The following is a 12,243-nucleotide window of genomic DNA, read 5'->3' on the forward strand; positions in this document are numbered from 1 at the left end:
TGGACCTCGTTCCAGACCCTACAACCTTGAAAAATTTCTTGGCTATAGCCAGGAATCGAACCCAGAACATCCTGGTTCATAGACAACCACTAAAAGAGGGAAGAGATCCTAAACTACTATAGTACCATTCTTTCTTCGTGACCAATCACTACACTTGCATTTATACTGGGGAGCAGTCACGAAAAAAGAATGTACTATACTTAGTGTAACAGGACATTAAATGTACATAAAACACAGCAAAAAAAGTTGTTCTTTCAATTTGTGAAGAGTAATATAATTCCAACATAGATATAAAATTACATGAAGTGATAGGCAAAACTTGAAGCATGCTTTAATGCAGAGGTTATACCCATATACAACCAACATGGAAATCTGAATTAACAAATAACATATTGGTTATTATTTTTAACTTCATCATCTTATACAAGACTTTGTAACATATATTAATACAATTACTCGTAACTCGAGCTTCGGACATTCTGGTAAGTACAGAAATAGCTCAACTACAAAAATAAAATATAAACAATTTTGATCATAGTTTATATTTCGAAGCAAAATAAGCAGCAATAGATATTGTTTTCAAGCAATAAATGGTGATAAATTTTGAATATATAGGGATTTTAACGGACAACAAGAGTTCAATAGAATATTTAGCTGAATATCAAGGTGCAATAGATAAAACAAGTGAAAGTATATTTCAGCTTACAAAATGTATAAACAATTATTTTAAGAATCACTGAAAATGAATTAGTATATAATTTAACAGAAGAAAAATGAAAATTAGATGAACAAAATTCAGGAAAAGTGGCATATTCAGAAGTTTACTCAAGAGTAAAAATTAGTAAAAAGATGGGAATCACCCGAACTGCAGTAGGTATGAAGCAGATCAATCACAAAAATCTATCAACACAATATGAACAAAAATGAGCAAGCTGAAATTTCCAGATTAAAAACAAGACATCTAAATCTACTTGCTTTCGTCACAGGTAATAAAGTGTTTCATAATTATAATACGTTATTGCAACCTGAAAGAAATAACTTCTAAGCATAGGTAGTACTCTCAAGTGTTTACATCACAATTATACAGAATCTGCAGTAAATTCAACATAATCTCATGGATTGGTTTGAGAACCATCTAGATAAATAACACCACAATATTATACTCCAGAACTCCGAGCATTTTACTACTCTCAACAATGCTTTCAATAATGTCGAACATTTATGTACTGTCAGAAGCCAATAGAATGATTTCAAATGCCATAAAAATAAATTAAACGTAAACAGAAAAAAGGCCACAAGTTACTATTGGCATATTTAAATACATGGCTTTAATTTCAAAACATCCCAGTCTAAATAAATATTTATTTAAATTAAACTTAATTTAAACAAAAAACACGCCAAATTAGATACTGAGGGGGAAGTTTAAAACTAGTGTTAATTGCATTTTAGGTTTCACCACTCTCATTCCTCCTTTGAAATTTCAAATAGTAGTAGCTCTGTATTAGGACACTTAAATTTGAAAGAGTAATACAATTATTTACGCATCTTATCCATTTGTTTCACATCTTTTGTTTTCTAATAACAAAATACCAAATGATTAATAAACTTCTGTTTATTTTTAAATTTATCTTTCTGTAAAGGCTGGTTCACAATAACCCGGGAACGAGAACCAGAATGAAAACGAGAAGCACAGGACGTGAATATGAAAATTTTTTATTCACAATAAACCGAGAACGTAGACAACTATGCATATCGATATGCATGTCAATAACGATATGTAAAGTCGATATTACGCATTCTGATGTTATTTGTGTATAACTGACCAATGGCATTCTCTCATGAGTACAAGGCAGCCAACATAAACACAGGCTAACCAACTTCGAAATTTCAACTGAAACATTTCAATAGGTAAGGTACTATAAATATGCCCATACATCTTTATTATCACAACCTATTTTAAGTCTACCATAATGTAAAATAATTAGACAAGAAACATTTGTAATAGAACAAAAATGAACACAACAGTAGTTACTGAATTCAAGCATGAATATGTAGTGTGTAATACAACCAATACAGTAATAAAATATGATTCACTTACGATTGGTGTTCAAAGATGCAGCTATTGAAAGCCACGTATTCTCCTTCATTTTCTCAGCTTTATACGAGGCGCGCCGCTTATCGTAAATGTGAGGATTTCAATATTAGAATCTCATCAAATAAAACTTGCTCCATGATGCACAGCACAGAACAAAATAATGCATAGGTTATGTCACGGTCTTCTTGCTACAAAATATATGACGACAAAATAGCTTTTAGATGGCAATAGAATGAATCTAGTGGGCTGTGATCGGAAACGTGAACGCCGAAGTTGAAACTTGGCCAACTCTCCATTCCCAATCCTGGGCTCAGCAAGCTTTTCGTTAATTGTGAATGCTCACATTTAAATGTACACATTTTAACAATTTTACCATTTTCGTTTTGATTCTCGTTTCCGGTTTATTGTGAATCAGCCTTAAATTGTAGCATCATAACAATGGAAGCATTTTAGCACAGAATAACTAAATACCATTCTTCAGGCATTCCATAGTCTGTCAGTTAATCTTGATTGCTCGCTCAGTATGATTATAAATTGTATTAATTTCAACTATGTTAGCCACTTCACAAAAAGCCTACAAATTAAAAACGAGAGAGAAAATGGTCCAACCTAATTAAATCTCGTCACCAAAGAATTACATTTGAATCCAATACAACAAAATTACAAAGTATTTGTAGCATTGAACACCAACATGTAAACAATTTCGAAAGATCTATGAGCAGGTACAGGGATCGAATTTTCTAATAAGAAATCAAAAATTAATTTCAATCCCAAATTTGAACACAGCATAACAGTATTCTGCAGAAAAATGGTGTAATAGTAAACATTAGTAGAAGGAACAAAACAACGAGAGAGAGAGAGACAGGGGAGGGGAAAGGGAGAGGGGTAGAGGGAGATAGAAAGAGAGTGTTGGGGAGGGATGGAGGGAGGGGAAGGAAAGGCGGAGGAGAGGGGAGGGGAGCGGAAGGGAGAGAGGAAGGGGAGTGGAAGGGAGGGAGGAGGGAAAGAGAGGAAGGGGGGGGGCAATAATTCAGAAGAGTAGCACAGTGAGTGTCACTCAAAAGAGACATATAATACTGTATTCCGTTTTTGAAGATGGCTTAAAAGTGAAATAAGCTACCATTACCAAGTTAATCAGTGACTCTAAATTACCTTATGGCAGCATTTTTATTAAAATACAGCAATAACAGTTGTAAGTACAGTAAAAGAAGTACATAAAAAAATACAAATTCAGGGAGGGAAAACCAAATGATGAAACATAGATAAAAACATTACTCTAACAGAACTCAAAACAGTCATCATATGTTACAAGAATCTACCCCTGCAGAGACTCGTATACACAACAATATGTTCAGAATCATTCTGCATGAATTCTTGGAAATTCTATTAATATATTTATTTCAAAAGCATTTAGGATGTTGGTACAGGGAAAATTCCAAAAGATTGGAAGACAGTTACACTGATCCCAATACCGAAACCAACTAAGACAAACAAACAATAAACTCCTACAGGCAAATTGCTCTAATATCTCGTTATGGAAAACTACTAGAAATCATAGTCAATAATAAACTATCATATTTACTCGCATAATTCACGCACTTTTTACCATACTTTTAAGTTCTAAAATGGGGGTGCGTGATTTATGAGAGGAAAGTTTCAGAATACTACATTTTACAAGATAAAATTAAGATCCTATACTGGATTTTATCATAAGTTATTTAACTGATATTATAACACACACTTTTACTAATATTAATTTCTCGTTTCACCTGCCAGCACACTATCATTACAACTGAACATGAACAAAATGTGATCATCTATAATAATCCACAGGTACAGAAAATACACAAAATTCCTTACACAGGTCTCATGTATTTTGTCGTCCAGTTGAGGACTATGCTATAAGCGACAAAATTTATTTTTTCATGAGAGTACCGGCCATAAAGTAGCACAAAAATGGGATGGGAGCCTGTCGCATGGACACTGGGTTTAGGATCTTCAACTTGCGGTATCTTCCAATGTAACAGGTGGCTGTGCTAATCAACCGTTAAAAGATGTTAAATGAAATTCCTATCAGTATGAAAAGTTCTCGGAAAAAATCACAAAACATTTCCGGAATTTGTATGATAAGAACTTTGTGTTAAATATTAACGTACCTTGTTAACATGTTTTGACCTATTTTCGGTCATCTTCGGAACTGGTCGTTGTTGGTCTTGGCGCCTCTTGTTTCCTGTGTGGGTACATTCGTAGTGTAGAGTCAAAGAGTGTATGTGTTTTGAAATTGAGTTGTGTGTTGAGAATTTCGTTGGGGTGTGTTTTCGTGTGTCTGTATATTTCATATTGTTCTAGTGTGTTGAGTTTCTGGCTTTTTGGTTGGATGTGCAGTATTTCCATGTCTGTGTTGATGTCTCTGTAGGTGTGGTTGGCATTTGTGATGTGTTCTGCATATGTGGAGGTGTTTTGTAATTTTGTTATGGCTGTGATGTGTTCTTTGTAACGTGTTTGAAATGATCTGCCTGTCTGTCCTATGTAGAAGTTGTTGCATGTGTTACATTTGAGTTTGTATACGCCTGTGTGGTTAATATTTAACACAAGAAAGTTCTTATCATACTTATTCCGGAAGTGATACAGTGTTAAAAGTTGTGTAATCAAGATGCACGAAACATTACCGGGAAATAAATTAAATATTCGAGGATATATGATTTTAAAATTTTTATGGTAAAAATTCAGGTGCGTGAATTATGGAAGTAAATATGGTAATTTGGAGACTATAAGTCAAAACCTATTGAACTCACAATTTGGCTTCAAACCACTAAGTAGTACCACAGATGCAATACTCTCACTAAAACAGAAGAAAAGTTACAGTGGCTGTTGTAACAGATTTGGGATCTGCCTTTAATAAACTCCCATATACAACTATATTACTACACCTCACAAAACCAAATATTCAAGCCCTAGTCTATTTAATATAAAGGGTGTGGCAAAACATCTTCCCTAATTTAAAGTTGAAATAAAAAACAGATGGATCAAAATAAGAAAACTTTATTAATATGAATGGTATCTCAACAGTGTAAATTTTCCATTTTTTGAATAACATGTCTCTCAAGTGGTGTCCTTCATTATCAATGCATTGTTGAATGTGACTTCGGAAATTATGCATCACTCTAAGTTAGCATAATTATGCATCACTCTAAGTTAGCATTTCTTGAGGAATTAGACCAATTTCTTCCTGTACTGCATTTCTTAGGTCTGGCAAAGTCCTCGGCCGATGTTTGAACACCTCAGCCTTAAGATGCCCCCACAGAAAAAAATCGCAGGATGCAAGGTATGGTGATCGTGCTTCATCACCAAAAAGAACCACAGCATCTTCAGCATCTGCATTACACATTTTCACTTATCGGGATGCGTGAATCATCAAAATTTCCGATATTGGACTGGACAGAACCCTCTTGAACTTCATGAAAAACCTCTACATAATGACCGTGTTACTGTATGGTGCGCAGTTGGGATACTTGTCCTTACTTTTTTGAAGAGGCTGGTGCTACTGTGGCAGTAAACTCTCAGTGGTATACTTTTATGATCAACAATTTTTTGGCACCAAGACTCAATGTGCTGCAGATTGACCAGGAATGGTTTCAGCAGGACGGAGCCACCTCTCACATAGCTCAGATTTCTCTCCAAGTCCCGAGACAGATGTTTCCTGGATGCTTAATTTCTTCGCGTGACAACGTCCCCTGGCCAGCACGATCACCAGACCTTGCACCCTGCGTTTTCTATGGGGGCATCTTAAGGCTGAGGTGTTCAAACATCGGCCAAGGACTTTGCCAGACCTAAGAAATGCAATGCAGGAAGAAATTGGTCTTATTCCTCAGGAAATGCTAGTTAGAGTGATGCAGAATTTCCGAAGTCGCATTCAACAATTCATTGATAGTGAAGGACACCACTCAAGAGACACGTTATTCAAAAAATGAAAAATTCCCACTGTTAAGATACCATTCATATTAATAAAGTTTCCTTATTTTTATCCATCTGTTTTTTATTTCGACTTCAAATTAGGGAGGATGTTTTGCCGCACCCTTTAGTTCTACATGACAAAGACTTTAATATCAATACAAGCACGTGCATCTATGTTGACAACATAACAATTTGGACCTCTCACTCTGATATTAATCCAGCAAAAAGTTATATGCAACGAGCAATGGATAAAATTGAATCCTGCACTGAAAAATGGAAACTTGAAAAAATTTCCAAGGGGAGAGGGAGGGGGGGGGGAACTTGAGTATAGCATCTTTACAACTAGATCCTCCTTCAAGAAAGAATATTAGTCTCATTAGGGATAACATTAGATCCGACATTACTCTGGAAAATATACACTGATTCTTTAAAGGAGAGTGTAATGAAAGAAATAAATATGCTGAAGTTATAGCAAACAGGTCATGTTCTATTTGGTTCACATTAGACCTAAAATCACAGAACTGTGCATTACGTATTTGTCTGGGGGCACCAAAACAACTCTAGTAAATGCTACAGAAGTGTAATTAAACATATCTTCGGATATATGTACAGCACAAGATGGTATTCAGAATTTCCCGGACTGGTGCTGCCATCTGGACAGCAGTTGCAGCAGCACGACGCAACAGTAGATGAGAGTACTAGCATATCTCGGAAGTCAGTGTACGAAATTTCATGCAGCTGGGCAGACACGTGCTGAATTTTTAAGTTGTTTTATTTGGAGTCGTGTATCTGGCCTGAGATGATTTCATGATGAATCTGAGAAAGGAACAGTGAGTATGCATCAATTTTTTTTTTTTTCAAATCTCGGAAAAAGTGCAACGGAGACTTTGGTAATGATTAGACAAGCATTTGGGGAAGAAATTATGAGCCATACACAGTGTTTGAATGGAATGCTCGGTTCATGGCTAATTGGACAGCCAATGATGAACACACAGGGAGATCCATCAGTGGAAAAATGCCTGAAATTATTGTCAACAGCTCGTTCGTGAGGACTGACATCGAACCATTCATGACCTTACTGATGAGACGGAAACTGGTTATGGGGCATGTCAATAGATTCTGGCTGCTGAATTGGGCATACATGGTGCTGTCACTGAATTTGTGCCCAGGATCCTGACAGCTATCAGAAGGACAGTCTCCCACTTCCTTCTCATCAGGAAATTTTTGACAAAGAACAACATGGTATCCACCCTACTCACCTGACTCTTGCAACTTTTCTCAGTTTCCTTGATTGAAGACAAAACTGAAAGGCTGCCAGTTTGACACAACTGAGGTGATTGAAGCAGAAGAGCAGAGAGTGCTGAACACACTCATAGAACACGACTTTCAGAATGCATTTCAAAAATGAGAAGCACTGGGAACAGTGCATGTAAATGGAAGGCGACCACTATGATGGTGACAGCAACCAATAGGCCCAAAGTTCATAGGGATAACCTGAACTAGCACCAACAGATAGCGCACGTGTACTCTGAGAGATGCGCTTTGCATGTGCATTTGTTTTTCGGTATATAAACATTGAGGATATACGTAGTGCATTAGTATATTAAATACTAATAAAAACAACTAAAAATGGCAAATTTTTGTTATGTTCCTATATGTAAAAACCAGGGAAAGCTTTCTGTCTTCAATCAGGTCCCGAAATATTCTGAATATATGCTTTAAACCTTAAAAATATAAGTAATTAAATTGCGCCTCGAAAGTGCTAATTATTAAATAAAAGTAACTACTTCAAGTAAGGAATTGTTGACTACAGTTTCATTTTGGAAGAGGAAAAAGAAAAATTAATAAAGCAAGCTATGTTAGCTTAGATTATATTATGCAGTAGTTGTAGGAATCTCCGAAGTTTACACCTGCAGTAAACTGGGATGTTTTTTATCCAGGACGATCCGTAGTGAAATCCATTTCGTGAATTATGTTTTTAATGTACTGTACCCTAATTATTAAAACCATGTTTTAACTTCAAATTTTCAATATCATCCTACATAGTATTCAAAACTGCATGTCCTTAACCTACAAAATGCACGACTAATCGTGATACTAATGCCATCATATTATATCATCCTATTCAAAATTGCATTTGATCTTTCTGCAACTACAGAAAAAAATAAAAGGAATTCAATCTCGATAGCCCCTTCCTATATATATATATATATATATATATATATATATATAAAACACATTGGTGGCTGCATATCCTGTTTTTAGCATACGGTTCGTAAATACTAATGATTAAAGATGATTTCACCTTTGACATAGTTCCTATTTTTTTATTCGTGCACCTCGTTCTCAAAGTTCTCGTTTAGGTTCATGAACATTCAAATTACTCGTATCTATATTCTGCATACTGCAGATTTCCCCATCCATCTCTTAAGGGGAATCGCTCAATATTATACAGGTTTACATTATTATTTATTGTAAATTAAATTAAATTATGAGGTAAGAAAATATTGAATTATATTAAATTATACTAGGTTATACAAAATAATTATAAATACAATTTTGACACGCACAGAAAACCAACAAGCAGGAAAACATAATCAACTGTAGCATATAACATAACATAGCCTTATTCCAACATGCTGCGCCGCATGGAACGCTCCTGCCATCTAGTGGTAAACTTCGCATAAGATATCCCTATTTTTGACCATATTATGGTAGCACCAGTCTGGGATATTCTGGATACCATCTTGTATATACATACACAGTGTTCTGCCCACGGACACGTCTTTCGCTGCAAACCCAGCATTATCTGTACGTAACAATATAACAACTTATCCACCAAACCAAATTAATTCCATCTAATCAAGAATATAATATGTAATCTTGCCAGAAAAAGTGTCATAATATTCTTGATGATCAAAAGTTATTTTTTTAGTAAGTTTCTCTTTGGCAATGGGAAATACCATGTTACTCAATCAATAAAATAAAAGTGCAACACACACACACAAGTTCTGTGAACAACAGCTCTTCACATAGTAGCGGCTTGTGGCTTTTCGTTTTGGGTGTGCAGTTTTCATTTTTATAAAATATTTCTAAACATTTAAATAAGCATACATGAAAATTACTAGAAGATTGGCTATTAAATATTCCTGAAAGAAAGAACAATGTACCGTTAGTTTAGATGCCTTATGAAAAGTTCATCCTTTTCTGCTTGTTTGGCGAACTTCCTCATCTTTTCGTTAAAGTACGGAATGTCCCTCAGGAGCTTTATTTTAATAGACAGCATACCCAGCGCACTAAGTCATCCTCAGACATCGTACGTAATACCGGTAACCTATTTGTAATTCACATCCACAAATCAAAGAGTTTTTCATACACTTTCATATTAGCTACATTTTCGATTCACCTCTTTCTCTTTGCACTAATTACTCTGTACTAATTAATTAATGACGTCGGTCTTCTATCATTTTTAATAATCAACTTATATTGGCGACAGTTTCAACTAGTCGCTCATATAAGTTTTTTTATTATTATTATTATTATTATTATTATTATTATTGTTGTTGTTATTAAGTTTTTGTAAGGGCGTCGTGAAATATTCATTTAACTTTTTTTGGGGGGGGGATAAACAGGTGTTTACAAATTAACACGCGGTAGTTGCAACAACTTTTACATCAGACAAACTGGTAATCTTTTCAAACACGATACAATAAACACATCACAGCTATAACCAAATCACAAAATACACCCACCCACGCAGACCACATCACACAGAACAACACGCAAAACCTCGGTAAATTGTTTGAAAATGGCGAACATCACGCCGAAACCAAATACAGTCAAACGTCTGTATAACGATATTTGTGGGCCCTAGCAGGTTATATTGTTATATCAGGGTTATTGTTATAATGAGGGTCTGTGATTTATCATGTAGGCTAAAAATTACAAGCAGAGTACCATTTAACATACAGATAACACTAGGAGGTGACATGTAAAGGAACTAAATATAATAAATCACACATTTATGTAAAGTAGAACCTCTATAATCCGTGATAATGAAGGGGGTGGAGTGAACGGTTAATCGAAAAAATCGGATAATCCATACCATAAAAGATTTTCATAAATCAAGTGCATAATACAGTTTCGTAATCTTCTCCATGGTCTTATGTTTTAATACGCTAGGGTAGTGGATCAGAAGTTCACTAATTTAAGTGCTGGTTTTCAACGACCAGTTTTTAATGCCCAAGGAAATTCCTTATGATGGCTGTCTGTGGAAAGATAGGAATAGTACAGGTCTCATGTAGTAGAATTACATACTATATACACTTTATATTTGTTTTTCATTAAATCGCGTACAATTGTAATTCCTATCTCGTATTCTGATGTGACGTGAACCACAGTTTCTCTTTTCACAAACCACTATTACTTTTTCGTAGCACAACTCGTTTCCTTTTGACACCTGTGGAAGACATTTTGCATAGAAGTTAGACGGTACGGCCACTCGAAGAGTAGATCATACTGTGTAAGGGTAAAGGTTTGTATAAAAAAACACTGTAGAAAAAATCCGTCATAATATAATGTAGAGTACTTCATTTTTTTTTTTCTGCAGAAAAAAAAGCAAGAAAGAAAGACAGTCCAATAATCCACCAATCGGTTAATAGGGTGACGGAAAATTGGGGTTCTACTGTACTTACATACTGCAGAAGTAGATTTAATACAATACAGTATTACTAAATAACTTACATCTATTTTTGAAAGAAATCTGAAATTTTTCTTTGCTTTTTGCTCTTGACAGCCTCTTCAATAAACACCAACTTTAAAGATTCCAAAGCAATTATTGTTCCTTTGTAACACATTGAAGAGAACTTGCAGCTCACTGAATTTGTTCTATGTGTCCAAGCAGTTCTAAATAAGATACTTTTTTGGTTCCTACATTTCACTATCATCACAATCATCATCCGTGGAATCTTCATCTTTGCTGTCTTTTATCTTTCCATCCTTCAATTCTGCAATTATAGATTCATCACTGCTCTCTGTACACTCACACCATCATACGCTGACACATAAACCATTTTATTGTAGCACTGTCCACATCATCTGAAACTGCCGTCTCAAATAGTTTTCGTGCTGGATCAAATTTGCCACTTGTAACACTTTCATCAATTTCTTTCCTTTTTTTTAAGAGTAGCCAATGTAGATTGTGAAAATCCATATTTTTGTGAAACTGCTGTCTGTTTCATTCCTTCATCCAAATCTTTAAATGCAACCAATTTAGTTTCCAAACTTGTTGATTTCGGAGAAGACATAGTCGAGCCTTGTCACCTGTACACTAGAAAATAACTAGGAAGACTAGTTACACATCCATCCCTTCATAGAAATTCCCACTCTCTACCTGGTACCGTTCGCAAGACCAAGCTGCCGATTTACGAAAAATCTTGCAGTTAAGAATACATATCATCGTAACAGGGTGTTTCTAAAATTGCTTCATCACTATAGTACAGAATATTTAATGTACTTATATAGGAAATTTGCCGGGACCATAGAAAAATATTAATGCAGGTTTATCATTATATCGATCTTCGTTGTATGGAATGTTAAATGTTATGTTTTATTTAACAACACTCGCAACTGCAGAGGTTATATCAGCATCGCTGGATGTGCCGGAATTTTGTCCTGCAGGAGTTCTTTTACATGCCAGTAAATCTACTGACATGAGCCTGTCGCATTTAAGCACACTTAAATGCCATCGACCTGGCCCGGGATCGAACCCGCAACCTTGGGCATAGAAGGCCAGCGCTATACCAACTTGCCAACCAGGTCAACTCGTTGTATGGAGGTTTGACTGTAGTCACAAAGGCACTAGTGGCACTCATATGAGTAGGTAACTACTGTAGAATGATTTGTTTATTCCTTATCTTTTTTATTATCTTCCATATTTCTTTGTCTTTTTGTTATAATTAACAATGGTGTCAACTACTGATTTACGCATCTGAGAGTATCACTATTTTTTGTTCTATGTATGGCCTTTATAATAGCAAGATCAAAGAAGGCATTAATTGAAAAGCTGGAAACTTTAATGGAAGAATCGGCACAATATGGATTAATCATAAATGCAAAGAAAACAAAATTTTTAAAATGTTCAGCCAAAAATATTGAACAAGAAAACTTACATATGGATAATACTATTTTTGAAG

At 35.1% G+C, this 12,243-nt stretch overlaps 1 protein-coding gene across 5 annotated transcripts in view; it reads right to left on the reverse strand.

The window, feature by feature from the left end:
• LOC138706339 (TOM1-like protein 2) overlaps positions 1-12,243 on the reverse strand; it is a 63,777-nt gene that overhangs the window by 25,339 nt on the left and 26,195 nt on the right. Inside the window, exon 9 of one of the 5 annotated variants that reach the window (XM_069835533.1) lies at positions 249-6,865. The exons of the other annotated variants lie outside the window; for them this stretch is intronic. Coding sequence (XP_069691634.1) covers positions 6,821-6,865 — 45 coding nt within the window. The 3' untranslated portion in view covers positions 249-6,820. Of the gene's footprint in view, positions 1-248; positions 6,866-12,243 lie in introns of those variants that run through there. 5 annotated transcript variants of the gene reach the window in all.

The sequence above is a fragment of the Periplaneta americana genome, chromosome 1 (genome assembly GCF_040183065.1).
Source record: "Periplaneta americana isolate PAMFEO1 chromosome 1, P.americana_PAMFEO1_priV1, whole genome shotgun sequence".
NCBI lineage: Eukaryota > Metazoa > Arthropoda > Insecta > Blattodea > Blattidae > Periplaneta > Periplaneta americana.